Source organism: Drosophila mauritiana, chromosome 2R (assembly GCF_004382145.1).
Source record: "Drosophila mauritiana strain mau12 chromosome 2R, ASM438214v1, whole genome shotgun sequence".
Taxonomy (NCBI): domain Eukaryota; kingdom Metazoa; phylum Arthropoda; class Insecta; order Diptera; family Drosophilidae; genus Drosophila; species Drosophila mauritiana.
Window position 1 is genome coordinate 16,121,237 of NC_046668.1, and position 14,638 is coordinate 16,135,874.

The 14,638-nt window shown below is 46.5% G+C and overlaps 4 protein-coding genes across 4 annotated transcripts; 2 read left to right on the forward strand and 2 right to left on the reverse strand.

Annotated features, from left to right (window-relative positions):
* Window positions 1-262: 262 nt before the first annotated feature.
* On the reverse strand, window positions 263-3,141 carry LOC117137353 (sarcosine dehydrogenase, mitochondrial). The gene is made up of 3 exons (XM_033298751.1): window positions 1,514-3,141; window positions 1,315-1,457; window positions 263-1,249 (listed from the first exon to the last, which is right to left on the reverse strand). Exons 1-3 carry the CDS (start codon window positions 3,089-3,091, stop codon window positions 286-288), a joined length of 2,685 nt encoding a protein of 894 aa, XP_033154642.1. The 5' UTR covers window positions 3,092-3,141; the 3' UTR covers window positions 263-285.
* A 959-nt stretch (window positions 3,142-4,100) lies between these two features.
* Window positions 4,101-7,166, forward strand: LOC117136488 (neurogenic differentiation factor 1). The gene is made up of 3 exons (XM_033297427.1): window positions 4,101-4,332; window positions 4,878-5,227; window positions 6,718-7,166. Exons 1-3 carry the CDS (start codon window positions 4,257-4,259, stop codon window positions 7,012-7,014), a joined length of 723 nt encoding a protein of 240 aa, XP_033153318.1. The 5' UTR covers window positions 4,101-4,256; the 3' UTR covers window positions 7,015-7,166.
* A 447-nt stretch (window positions 7,167-7,613) lies between these two features.
* LOC117137244 (probable peroxisomal acyl-coenzyme A oxidase 1) lies at window positions 7,614-11,211 on the forward strand. Its single transcript, XM_033298605.1, has 8 exons — window positions 7,614-8,067; window positions 8,789-8,948; window positions 9,003-9,295; window positions 9,353-9,648; window positions 9,708-10,324; window positions 10,388-10,493; window positions 10,553-10,705; window positions 10,765-11,211. Exons 1-8 carry the CDS (start codon window positions 7,944-7,946, stop codon window positions 11,023-11,025), a joined length of 2,010 nt encoding a protein of 669 aa, XP_033154496.1. The 5' UTR covers window positions 7,614-7,943; the 3' UTR covers window positions 11,026-11,211.
* An 853-nt stretch (window positions 11,212-12,064) lies between these two features.
* On the reverse strand, window positions 12,065-14,498 carry LOC117136858 (dolichyl-diphosphooligosaccharide--protein glycosyltransferase subunit 2). The gene is made up of 4 exons (XM_033297957.1): window positions 14,361-14,498; window positions 13,955-14,193; window positions 12,605-13,886; window positions 12,065-12,545 (listed from the first exon to the last, which is right to left on the reverse strand). Exons 1-4 carry the CDS (start codon window positions 14,371-14,373, stop codon window positions 12,175-12,177), a joined length of 1,905 nt encoding a protein of 634 aa, XP_033153848.1. The 5' UTR covers window positions 14,374-14,498; the 3' UTR covers window positions 12,065-12,174.
* Between the last annotated feature and the right edge of the window lie 140 nt (window positions 14,499-14,638).

Consider the following 14,638-nt stretch of genomic DNA (forward strand, 5'->3'; position numbering starts at 1 on the left):
CTTCGCGGAAACCGAGAATGATGTCATAATAGTTGGACACAGAAATTAATTGAGCCGTAACCGCAACCATTTCGGGTGACCGACCAATTCGCAGACTGCCTGTCTGCCTACACCGTGACCTTTCTTCGAACCTTTCCCTATTCATGGGGAATCTAATTTATGACCCTTCATATATGTTAAGGCAGGCACTTCAACAATACCGTCTTGCCCTGCCAGAAAGAGAAAGGTTGAGAGAAATTCCCTACGCCGGGTAAACGAGTTCTTGGAAGTGGAAGAGACTAATCTTTATTTATTGGACTTGGACTCGGATGCATAGTTACCGAGAACCCGTTGGCCGGTGGGATCGAATGGGCTGCGCAAGTGGCAGTCGGCGCGGTATTTCTTGCCCAAGATGTCCACCTCGTACTCCCCGTTCCGAATGTAATCAGCATCGATGATCTGTCCATCTGGTCGGGACACGTATGTCTGACCGAGGGACTTTCCAAGCGTATATGCATATTCAGCTCGTCGCAGTATGCCCACGGGTTCGCCATTTCGGTAGACTCCCTCCAAACCCCAGATGGGCACCTGATCCCGGAGCGTCAAGTAGACCAGTCGCTTCTTTAGACCCTCAGCTCGCTGTTTTTCGATGGCCGCCTTGCCACGGTAATCTGCACCCGTTTTGCGGCATGTGAATCCCAAGCCAGCTTCCAGGGGCGTGTCATCCGGCCGCAGATCGAAGCTCCACAGATGATAGCCCTTTTCGCTGCTAAGGGAATACAGGGAACGATAGCCCGCATTGCGCAAATCCTGTCCAGCTCCCGCCTTCATCAGACTCCGATAGACGGCAGCACAATCCTTCTTGGGCACATGAAGCTCGTAGCCCAGTTCTCCCACAAAACTGACGCGCAGCAAGCGGAGGCCCACATCACCCAACTTGGCTAATCGAGTGCTGTTGGGAGCCACGTGCTCATCGGACAGATCACAGTCGATGAGGGGCTGCAGGATCTTTCGGCTGTTCGGTCCCTGAATAGAAATAACACCCAATTCGGCAGTCAGATCCTTGAGGCTCGCATTGAATCCTTTTCTACGGATCTCTGCCAGCAGAGCGCTATAAGTGTAGAAGGCAGAGGCGCCGCCAGCCACAATATAAAAGCCCTGGCCATTGAACTTGGGATTGTAGACCTCTCCGGTTCCGGGCGCTAGGCGGGAAATGGTCACATCCGCCTCCACTCCGCCGGCATCGTTTAGAGCACAGGTGTAGACAGTTCTGAAAGGGAAGTGGTAATTGGTTAGAAAGGTTTATAAATGTGTATATCAACACATGGGACTTACTTGCTGGGATCCCTGTTGGTATTGGCGGAGAAGAGCCAGTCAGCGGCCTCCTGGGCCTGTGGACCATCTAGGAGCAGCTTGGCGAAGTAGCTCATGTTAAAGACCACGGCGTTATTGCGGCAAGCCAGTGCCTCCGATCCGATCTGAAAGATATATATTAATATTCAGGCTTTCCAGATAAGCTACTTGAGCTACTTACTAGATCGTGGTGCTCCGAGAAGCGGCTGTAGTGAAGATCCCCATCCAGAACTCTCTCGTACTCGCTGTCCTTGTGCCTCTGGTGGCCATAGCTTCCGTACCAGTCATAGGGCTGAACCACCGCCTTCTTGGAACCAGTGGGCAGGAAGAAACCAGGCCGCTCCCAACCCTGCTTCTCCTCCATTACGGCGCCTGCCTTCATCATCTCGTCGTGAAGTGGATCCTTTTGGAAATCACGACCCGCCAGTGGTTGATCATACTTGAAGACCATGCTGTAGTTCTTCACGTAGCTCTCGTGCGACTTCTCCCTGATCCACTGGATGGCTTTGCCTTGCTCCTGGGTGAATCTGCGCAGATCGAAGCCGAACATGGGCAGCTCCGGTTGACCTTGGATGACCCACAAGGCGGTCTGCTCTCCGCAACCACCTCCAAACATCATGCCCGCTGAATTGAAGCCACAATTGTGGTAGAGCCCATCGAGGTTGGGATCCGGACCCATCAAGGGCTTGTGGTCGGGTGTAAAGGATTCCGGGCCACAAACCGTGCTCTTCACGCCATATTTCGCATAGCTGGGACACAATTTCTGGGCTCCCTCGACATGGGTCTCGAACACAGACCAATCCAGTTCGTAGAGTCCGAAATGGAAGTCCTTGGGCACGGGCTCCAGCAGGATGGGATTCGGTTCATAGCCACCCATGCAGATGGCGTCCCCTTGGATGCGGAAGTAGGTGGAGTAATCGTGATCTCTGATGTTGGGTAGGCCTCTCACTCCCGGAATGGATTCGGAAACAATATAGGCATGCTTCATGGGCACCAGGGGAAGATGGGTGCCGTGCTTGGCCACCAGATCACGACCCCACACTCCTGTAGCATTCACTACCTTCTCAGCTTTGATGTCCCCGAAAGGCGTGGAAACACCCACCACCTTCTTACCCCTTGCAGTCTGCTCCAGCAGTAGATCATCCACGCCGCAATTCTCGATTACCTGGGCTCCAAGATTAGTGGCTGCCTTCTTGAGGGCCGCACACAGCATCGCCGGATCCATGACACCATCACCCGGAGAATAGAGAGCTCCCACAAAGGCCGACGGATCGAGGAGGGGAAATAACTTCTGGGTGTCCTCCGGACTCAGCACTTGGTTTTCAATACCCAAAGCTGAGCCCACAGTGGCCAGTCTGCGATACTCGTCCAGACGCGTTTCATTGTGAGCAATGAAGATGCCACCATTTTGAATCCATCCCGGATCTAGCTCCGTTTCCTCCTCCAATTGCTGTAGCATGCGACGTGAATTAGCCAGCAGCTGAATATCCACATCGTTGGGACGCAGGCGCCACAACAATCCAGCCGTGTGCCAGGTGGTTCCGGCCGTAAGTTGGGCGCGTTCCAGGAGCACGGCCTTGACACCACGTCGTGCCAGGTGATACAGTGTGTGACAACCCGCCGAACCACCGCCAATAACCACAACATCTGCTGCGCCTGGCAGGGATCCACTTGGTTCCCTTCGAGCTCCTCCATATTCCCTCACTTGCTTGCTGATTCCACGGCGCGAAGCCTGCTGCAGGATGCGATGGCGCCACATCTCAAAAACTGCCGAGCGCAACGACTTTAGAATCTCAACTGAATTCTCGAGTTAAAAACACAATCCCACCATGGTAATCTCCCGCTGAATTGATCGGATAACCCATGGTTCAGCATCCTGATAAACCTGCACCGCCGGTGACGTTCCATCCATGACTGGAGGCCCTAATCAAGGCCATGTTTTGGGGTCACAGCACGATTCTTATCTGGGTTCGGAGGCGTGGCAAGTTGTAAAATTTATTAGCAGCTTCCTAGGTCAAAAAACAATTTAATCTGAGTAAATGTTTAGATTAAATAGGGATGCGGCTTCCCAACCCATTTATTTGCTAATATAATCCATAAATATAAATGTATTACTAAAAGAAAACGTAAATTCTATAATTTAAACAATAGTTGTTATTTTTATAAATTTGCCTACATATATGTATATATATTTTCGAGTATTTCGGATTCCCGTAGAAAATTTGATAAGACTAAATCGTTCTCGGAACTGAAGATTCTCCACCATAAGCAATCAAATGTTGGACCCATACTCAAATGCCAACCATCGCGACCCCAAACAGGATACGCAGTTGAACCCCAGGATTATAATCTCTTCGGATCTGCCATTAATGCCTATTTCCAAATGCACTGCGAGATCGTATACCAGGTGGTGCCATCTGGAGCCGGAGTCTTGGCACGCTTCGCACTCGCCCGTCGCACATCCTTACGGCTCAACATTCCCACTCCAACGCCCAGAGTGAACCGGATAAACCGAGTGTTTCATTTTGAATTTTCCCGCAGACCGACGGAGGAACACTGTGTGGCCAATGTGGTGGCAGCCAGAAGGCAAACAACCGAGAAAGAGACCGCCGATCGCACCATGTGTCCGGATTCCTCCGCCAATTGGGACTGTTTGCGGAGCAGGCACGCCCACCAGAGGTGCCAGAAATAGACGGAATCTGGAGAGCTGCAAACTGCGGAGCAGAGTGCTCAAAAAGGAGGCTCTCCCCGTAACCCTTGACAGAAGTGCTCTACGTGCCACGCAGATCGGACGTATTCGACTCACAGATTGGTTTCGGTTCGGTTCGGTTCGATTTTAAGTGAGAATACTCAGTGATTGGAATTTTATATCCAATTTGAAAATATTCGAAGTGATACTTGTGATACCAACTTGTTTTTGAACAATGCCACGCAAGAAGCGCAGTTCCAGTCCCACGGAGTTCTTTGATGACGACTTCGATGAGGACGCCAGTTCTCAAAGTGAGTTTGATTGTAACTTATAGGTGATTTTGTAGGTATATTAAAAAAAAACACTTACAAATCGCCTAAAAATTTAGACATTGTAAATATATTTAGCAAGTTTTGTAAATTCATTATGTACTTTCGAATTCGAATTTGTTTTCTTTATTTTAGTTCTTTTGAATCTTTTAAATCTTTCTAAATTCTGAATACTAAATTCACCTGAACTCAAGTTTCCGGAAAAGAAATAATTTTTAAATTGTGTTAAGCTCTAAATTCTAAATGATAATTAGAATAATGATAATAATAACAGAAAGCATTACTTATTATGCTGTTTAAATTGAGTTTAATATACTTCACATGGAATAAGTCTAAATGCATTTTGTTTTTGTTTATACTTGCCTTAGTAAGTTAATGCTTTATATTACAAACATGCTTTTTGAAACTTCATACCTTCTGAAGGTATCTATAATGTATCTTAAAACTTTTATAAATACTAATGAAACTTTTGTTTCTTATTAATCATTACAAAATGTTAATAATGATCTACATTTCTGATTTTCCAGGCTCCCAGCCGCCGGTGCAGCGAAATGCGGCAAATGCCCGGGAGCGGATGCGTATGCGGGTGTTATCCAGCGCCTACGGACGTTTGAAGACCAAGCTGCCCAACATTCCGCCGGACACAAAGCTCTCCAAGTTGGACACGTTGCGTTTGGCCACGCTCTATATCAAGCAGCTAATTACGGCCGTGGAGACAGGCAGCCACTCGCAGAACCATCCGCACAACCACAACCAGCACCACAGCCTCAACCACAGCCACTCGAGCACCACCAGTTCCGAAGGCCTGGACACAAGTCACATGGCAGATTCGTCCGGTGGAGGCAATTATCATTTCCACAACAACGGACACGGCATGGTAAGTGTCATGCAATTGCGATCCCCGTGCCCGAATAAGTGATGTCACTGCCACCACTTAACGATGCACTGCACCCGCGGCTCGGCAACGGGAACGCATTAATGAGCCGGCCACTTCAGGTGGATCTCGTCAGTTAATGACAGGTGTCGCAGGGGATGCCCAGTGATACGCGCAAGATCAATGTTTATTCATGGATTTCAGTCTAATTGAGAAGTAATGTTCAGCTGATCGAGATTCTTATAAGTTTATGTCTTTTTATGGAATGTTTAGTATTGGGGATGACTATAAAAATTTTACTTTTATTTGTAAAGCCATTGAGGAAAATTTTACCATTTTCCAGTGGAAATTATCCTTTGGTAAAACTTTTACTAAGAGAATGATACTGTTATTAACTTAGAAACTTAAGTATTTAGTAATACTACTCAACTTATAGGGGTAATTCAACGCAATCTTAGCGAAATATAGATCCAAAATCCAAAGGAATGTGGTGCAACATCTGCTTGGTGATTCCGACGCGATGCGGCGACAAGTATTTCCACCTATTCTAGGTGGAGGTGAACCACAAACGTAACCACATCCACATCCCATGACCGGAGTCAGCCATTCAGCCGGGCCCCCCACTAGAACAACGAAATCACATTTTGTGATTTCAGACTGCCTTGCTTTCCTGTAATCCGATACTTTTGTGAATTTCGAAAATATTAAATATGAGTGACAGGCCGTTGGAGGAGCAGGCAGGGAACGGAGATGGTAACGCAGACCTGCGGATCTGGATGGGGGGCACTAGTTAGTCTTTGCTTTTATTTTTTATTTTTAAAGATGCTCTTGATGCTTTGAAGCGACAAAGTGAATGACATGCGAGGGAAATTGTCGTCCTCAGTAGTTTTCCCACTCGGATTATTGTAATTAAAATTTGTCTAACCGTGTTTATCCATTCATCCATTCCCGCCGGAGTTTACACAATCTATCACTCAAGATTCATGACGTGCACAACTTATCCAAATAGATGCAATTGTTTACCCACCGAATGCGTGAAAAATTCAGCAAATACGGCTCCGTCTTGTGCCCATATGGTGGCAAATCAGATCGGATCGGATCGGAGAGTCCCGACCCTATCCGAATTTATACCATCCACGCGCCCAAGATGATCTGTTGGGAACAACCCATTGGTTCGCTATTTGCTCGCTAGCCCTAGCATCCCTATATCCCATTTCCAATCCCTCTTTGTATGGCACACAAATGAGTGTCTCTTGTCCGCAAGTGTTTGGCTGTTTATGTTTTTATAGATCCGTTAATGAGGCTGTTATTGTAGATCTAGACGTGGAGGCGGGGGTGGGCACTAAAAACAATCAAAGTTGCGTAAACAAACAATGGCGCTGTCTCGGGATGGGTTGTCGTCATATTGTTCCATATATAGCCCCTGTGGTTTCCTCAACTCCTATGATTTATGCCTGTTTTATCCACACATTCCACATTATACTGTCTTGCAGAGCTGGCCCTTTGAGTTCCACCAGAGTAGCCGGAGTTTAGCATTTGCACCATCAACCACCTCTTCCGCACGCATGGATTGGCAAGCTCTGCATCCGCAATCCTATCCGAAGTCCACGCGAAGCGAAACCCATGTTTCGGCGGATCTTAGTTACCATCAGTTGCCGGAGTCACACAGTCACTGGTATCCGGCGGAAGTGCATCAAATGGAGCCAGCGGCCAACTGTTCCTATGACTCTGGAATGGGTCAGCATCAGCGAGGCATAGCTATAGCCACTAGCCACGCCCATGGCATTTAAGCGGATATTATAAATAATGTTCTCACCCAAGCCAAATGTATTTACCACCTAGTAAGTGTATTAAATCGTGATTTACTTTTACGCGTTTCCGTATGTGCAAGCCTGAACCTATGCTATAAGGCCAAAGATTGGTGTTACCTCATGATCATTTAGCTAGCAAATATATATATATCTATGTTTTTAATAAAATTGGAATTTTTTTTTTGAATTGGCGCCAAGATTATGGTGACTGTAGCCCTGAAGTTCTCGGGTGCTGCAGCACTGGTTTGTATTATGCAGCCCTGTTCAACAGCTGATTTCGTCACAATACAAACAAAGAGCTGCTAACAACAAAAATAAATCGATTAATTTAGGCGAAATTCAAATACCCTACTTTTTATAAAACGGTTAATTTGAGACATTTAAAATATGTTATTTATGCAGAAACATGTAGTGCCTTTGCATTATTCACTTGCAAAAAAATTACACGAACAAAGAAGCTTACAAAAGCAATCTTACTTAAATTAAAAACAAACCAAAGGAAAGCACCCAAGTACTCTTAACACGCAGTGTATTTATTTTGTGTATTTACTCATAAATGTAGTCCAACAACAATGGCCTGAGAATAATAATTGTGCTACACCTTATTTCAACACAAAAGCGAACTTATTACATGTGTATTTTCGCGGTTAAAGTTCACGTCGTTCGAGAGCTGGCATCGATGATTAGATTCGGAATAGCTGGATCAGATCAGCAGTCCATAATCTCAATCTCCTCCACTGGATTTCCTCCAACAGCACTTGAGTGACCGACCGACTGACCACTGAGCGCAATTCGCCTTTCCAGCAGCAATCAGTCAGTACGCGATATTCAACGAAGACGGACGCCTTGCGGTGGCTCGTTAATCCATAACCTGTTTACGTGACTTGAATACTGTGCCGCACAGCAAAATGCCATCCAAACCAGTGAATCCCGATCTCCAGAAGGAACGCAGCACGGCCACCTTCAATACCCGGGAGTTCTCCGTTCTGTGGGCAGGCGGCGAGGAGCGCTTCAAGGAGAAGAAGGCACTTGGTGAGCCAGCTTAGAAGGGAAAAACACTGGGTTGCAATCTTCTCCGGTGACCCCGACAGACATATGTACATTCACATTAACCGGTCGCTCAGAGCTTTATCTAAGCTTGGCGCAATCGCGTTTCCCAACAGTGGATGCAAGAAATTGTGCCAAAAGCATGACTTAGCAATTAAACTAAGCTTGAACACATTTATATCTAATCTGTAGGGTACAAACTTTGATGCTAAGCCACTGATAAATGATCCAAAACTAGGATTCTTTGTTTTGATACGCTTCTTCTCCGTCCATTCATTCATGCGATTTGTTGCTTTTGCTGCACGCCGTGGCCCAAAGTTCATTAATTATGTATTCCGCATAAACAAGCCGCTACTAGTTAATCAGCACCTATTAGCCAGCTCATAAGTTATTAATCTTTGAACTTCGCGCGAATCGCGATCAATCCGGCTACTTGTGTACTTTGAATGTTTGCAGCTACCCACCATCTATTTTCAGGTCCACTTGAAATTGGTTTAGCTGATAGGTTTATCTGACAGATTTGCACGGTCGCTCGGGGCATCATAAATGGACAATGCCCAGTAACTCCCGCGAATTAACGAAGAATACTGGCCACTCATGATTACGCGGCAAAATTCAACAATGCTTATCTAAATGGCACCTCCTAAAATATTAAATCCCTTTCCTTATGGCTTCATCTACTAAATTCGGCTTATCATTTTGACAGAGAAAATGTTTTTGGAGGATCCGGCCCTTCAGGACGACTTGCCCATTTCCTATTTGTCACACAAGGAGCTTTATGAGCACAGCTTGCGGAAAGCCTGCATCATTGGAGAGAAGATCCGCAAGCTACGGGCTGATGGCGAGGATGGAGTGGATACTTACAAGTAAAGAAACACTTATATTTAATGTACTTCAGATTGTAATTTGTGTGCTTATAGTGCTCTGCTTGGTGGATCCTTGGGAGCGGCTATTCTAAAGGAGGGCAATCCGCTTGCGCTTCACTACGTGATGTTCGTGCCCACCATCATGGGCCAGGGAACGATGGATCAGCAGGTGGAATGGCTGAGCAAGGCCTGGGATTGTGAAATCATTGGCACCTATGCCCAGACGGAACTGGGACACGGAACCTTCCTGCGTGGTTTGGAGACCCGGGCTGACTACGATGCCAGCACCCAGGAGTTTGTGATAAACACACCATCACTCAGTGCATACAAGTGGTGGCCCGGTGGATGTGAGTTTCCTTGAACACTTAATATCTTGAAATTCTTATAAACTTCTGGACTTCCAGTGGGACACACTGCTAACCATGCGGTTGTGGTGGCACAGCTCTACACCAAGGGCGAGTTCCGTGGTCTGGCTCCTTTTATTGTCCAATTGAGGGATTCTGATACTCACCGACCCATGCCCGGCATCGACATTGGAGATATTGGCACCAAGCTGGGCATGAAGGGTGTGAACAATGGCTATTTGGGACTGAAAAACGTGCGGGTGCCATTGAACAACATGCTGATGAAGAACCAGCAAGTGCTGCCCGATGGCACCTACGTGGCACCGAAGAACAGCGTGCTTACCTACGGAACCATGGTACCACCACCCATATTCACTATTTCTTCAGCGAGATTATAACCATTTTTTCGTTCAAGATGTTTGTGCGTTGTGCTCTTATCCGTGATACCGCTCAGAGCCTGGCAAAGGCATCCACTATTGCCACTAGGTATTCAGCTGTTCGCCGACAGAGTCCCATTGATCCCAATCAACCAGAGCCCCAAATCATGGACCATACCACGCAGCAGTTGAAGTTGTTCCCCCAGATAGCTAAGGCCATCGTTTTCAAAACGACCGGCGATGGCATCTGGAATATGTACAACGTGATATCTGGCGAGATTGAGCAGGGTAACTTGGATCGCCTGCCCGAAATGCATGCATTGTCCTGCTGCCTTAAGGCCATCTGTAGTGCCGATGCCGCCGCCGGCGTGGAAACGTGTCGTCTGTCCTGTGGCGGACATGGCTACATGGACTGCTCCAACTTCCCCACGATATACGGCATGACCACGGCCGTTTGCACCTATGAGGGCGAGAACACAGTGATGCTGCTGCAGACTGCTCGCTATCTGGTGAAGGTTTATGGGCAAGCCTTGAATGGAGAGAAGCTGGTGCCAACGGTTTCGTACATCAACGATGCAATAAACCAAACGAAGTTTGTTAACTTTGACGGATCATTGAGGTCCATAGTCAAGGCCTTCCAGTTCGTTGCCGCCAAGTAAGTATTTACTTAAGAAAATAAGTACAATAACAGGTATTTAAATGAATATTTTTATATCAGCAAAACCCGAATTGCCTATGAGCAGATTGAACTGCGCCGCAAGCAAGGTCATGGTACCGAGGTGGCAGCTAATCTATGTGGCACCTTCCTAACAGCAGCTGCAGACGTAAGTCGTAATGAAATATCTATTATTTGCTCAGTATCCTAATTTTGTATCACTTGTAGCTTCATGGACGCGCCTTCCTAGCCCAGACTGCCTACACGGAGCTTTTGGCGTTGTCGCGCGAGGTGTCTCCAGAACTAGCTGAGGTCCTAAAGGTGGTGCTGGAGCTGTATCTGGTAGACGCCTGCCTCAACCGCATTGGCGACTTCTTGCGGGTACGATTTTCAATTGACATCAGTTAAGAATATTTAATGTTATATGTAATTTCCAACAGTTCATTGATCTCACTGATCAAGATGTCACGAAACTGGAGGTTCGTCTGGAGAACTGTTTAAAACGACTCCGGCCGAATGCCGTCAGCTTGGTGGACAGCTTTGATCTCCACGATCGCGTGCTAGATTCCGCATTGGGTGCCTATGATGGAAATGTTTACGAGCACATCTTCGAGTCTACGAAGAAGAACCCGTTGAACAAGGAGCCAGTCAACGGGGCATTCCACAAGTACTTGAAGCCGTTCATGAAGGCTCACCTCTAGATTCATATCCTATTGCTCTGGAAGATTTTCACCAGTGTTATTATTGTAAATATACATATGTATCCATTGTTTTTGTATTATACAACTGTCTGCTTAGCAAATGGTCTTAAAGACAATTATGATGTCATGGCTTGTGCAGTTGAAATTAGGCTACTAAAAAATTGCCAATAAAATAATTTTCTAAAATGGGAAAACAATTTTTATTTTCCTATTTTGAAACGGATTTTTCGTGACCAATTTGGCAAAGTTAAGTCCCAATATGAAAACTTTAAGATATATAAATATATAACATTCAAGGTCACAGTTTGATCTCTTACTGAAACAAAATTTAAATTCATTTCCTAGCACATTCTGAATATACATTTGATTCACAGTTGGCTTATCTTACTCTGTCTTTAGCACAACTTAAAATCGTTCTTTAATTCATATCATATCAGCAATTTTTCAATGCATTTCGACGCCTGTGGCGTTCCTCGCTGGCCCTCTTACGGTAGCGACTTTTTGCGATTTTGATAGATTCTTCCAGGCAACCGCTGCCTCGGAAATGATTACTCTTATCCAAGAGACAGGCAACAAAGAACAGAAAAATGCCTGTATTGGGAACCCCTACTTTATATTTGTGGCATATTATCTCAAGAAAGAAAAGCTTAAATCCTTAAGCCACGATTTCTCTTACGATAATTGGCCACAAAGGGGCTCCAAGACTTCCCCGTATGACTTAATAAATAAATTGAATAAAAAAAAAAATATATATATATATAAGTTATCAGCCCATAAAAAAACTATGCTAACAGGAAGCTACCGAAATTATCTTCTTCAGTCTCTTATACATAAGATGGAGGACTGGTATATTTGGTTAACCCACTTTCCTGCCAGAAATGACTCCTTTGGACCCACTGTTCAACGGCCGGCAGCATGAATACTTATTTCGCTCGTTTCCTACGCCGCAGATTGCGTAGCTCTTGGCCTTATAAAATCAATGTGGCCAAAGAGCTCCGGACACAAATAAAATATTATTCAACTATATTTAAAGGCAGTATTTAGTGTGTGTTTGGGCTTAACTAAATCGCTTTATTAAAGTTTGTTTTCTGATGGAGTTGCAAGATAGAGAGTAGCTCACTTATTGACTTCGTACAATGATGAACGCACTTACGACGCACTTGCCTTCGAGTTACGTTGTGCGTAAAGACGTCTCAGCAATCGGTTGCCAGCCAGGAATGTGAATACTGCGATGGGAATCAGCAGGCGCAGTGTCTGGAACATGTTAAGCTGCAGCCAGAACACGAAGAACAGCACCAGAATGCCACCGAAACCCAGGTGAAAGCCGATCGTGCTCGGGGCCAACGTTAGGTTAGACACATTGATGCCCAGTTTTCCCCAGAACACGAAAAGCAGCACAAGCGGGGTTATGCACAGTCCGGTAAAGATATCAGACACAATGCGGGGCGGGCGGTTGTCGGGCACTCGGAACTGATGAATGATTTCGGGCAGGGGACCAGAAGTGGTCTTAGGCTTGACTTCTGTAAGCAGATATGAGGTTAGGTTAATACTTTCCATAACAATTAAGTTGCATCATTACCCTTATCCTCGTTGAATTTCAATTGGACTTCAGCAACCAACCACTCGAAGGAGTTGGACAGAGAGGAATCGCCCACGGTCAAGTAAATGCTGTAGGTGCCGCTCTGGTAGTTGAAGTTCTTTCCGTTATTGCCAACATCCATGTCGAATTTGTACGCCTTGCTGCTATCCTGCTCGGCCACAAAGATGATCTCCTTGTCAGTTTTCTTGTTGTAGAGTCGAACGAATGCCTGATGGACAGCCAGAGGCTTGCTGGTGGATTCATCTACCAGAACGGCCTTCAGTAAAAGCTTCTGGGTGCTGTCAGCCGAGAGAACCTCCTGCAGTTTGCCTGGATAGGTCACACTCTGCTTGCGGGTTGCAGCGCTAGCATCAGATTCCGCAATGCCCACCTCCAGAGATTGAACCTTGACGCGGCCGAGAACCTTGAACTGCAGTGTCTGGGTGTAGACACCATCGGCACTCAACTCCGCCTGGTAAACGCCGCGTGCTGGTTTTAAGCTGGCCAAATCAGCCACATAGGTGGTCTTGTCCGAGGATTTCGAGGTCACAGTGATTTTATCAGACAAAACAGAGCTGTCCTTCTTGCGAATAACCTTTGCATTGATGACTTTGGGGGCAGGTAATAAAGGCTTGCCGAGCAGATCAACAACGGCTACATTCAGAGTCGGCGACTGAGCGTCCAACTGACCGTTGCCAATGAGCTGCACGCAAACGGGAGCAATTTTATCGGCTCCACTGATAGTCTTCAGCGCCTCGATCAGCACATGAGCTCCCTTGGCGGTTTGGACGGATCGGCGGCTAAGGAAGTAGTTCGCAAACTTAACTGCCTGGTCAGCAGTAACGGGCACGGGCTTGTTAAAGGTCTTGCTCACGCCGAAAGCACCATTGATGATCAGGGATGTGATACTGAGACCGCCTTCGAACTGCAGGAGCTTGCCGTCAACTTCATCTGCTTGCACTATGGCATCCTCTACGCGATTTACGATAAAGGAGGCACTGGCACCCAGAAGTGGAGCAACATTGAAAGCGTATCCCAGGCCGCTGAGTGTGTCGTCCTTCTTGAGCAGTTCTTGCAAACGCTTCACTAGTTTTCCCTGAGTGGCTTCATTGATCTCCACGCCGAGCACTTTGTGGGTGACCACGCGGTAGAAGATCTCCTGAGAGCTGCCGAGCTCCGAGTTCAGGGAACTATACACCTTGGAAAGCAGACCCTCGTCAATCTTTGCGGAGCACCCCAGGTTTCTGCTAGCACCAATGTAGTAGTAGTCTTTTTCGAAGCTCTGCAAGGAGTTAAAGGAACATAAATAAGTATGACCAATGATAAATGGGCGTATCTAGATAAACCCACGTTCAGCTTGGACTCGGAATGCAGCGTAGCAATCTTCTTGCACAACGGCTCCTTCTGGGTGGCATCAGTCAGTTGGATGTTAAGGCTGGAGAAGAAGATCGACTGCAGGTCACTGGAGCCAAATCCGTCCACGAAAACTTTTTGCAGGCGGCTGAGATCCTTTTGCCCCAGGTGGCTGTCCACGGTGCGAGCGCTCCACGTCGGTCCACTAGCGACCAACACGCAGAAGATGACCAGACCTGGCGATAAATAAAAAAAAACCATTAGGTTCCTAGTCGCCGGCAATCGCTTAACCACGAAAATCAGAGAGAGACAGCACGAGAGCTACGACTTTGCAGCCGGCGTTTTCACTGAATCTAGCGTCAAATTGAAGTTATCCGGCTCAAACACCGAGCAGGATACGCACCTAGCTTTAACATTTTCCTATATTGTGGTTGCGCTTTCACACGCCGCTTATATTCTATAGGAAAATAAAATAAAATCGCTCAAAAAGCACCGCCTGTCCCTCGATATTTTATACACGTCAGCGGCCGAGACAACTATCGATATGTTTCTGGATCAACAAACATCGAAGGCGAAGAAGAACCATCGATGACCAGAGTGACCGTATGTGTACTCTTACTGTTAACTCACCCGCTATAAAACATTACGCTTAGATTGAATTTAAATAAAATGTTAACTTAA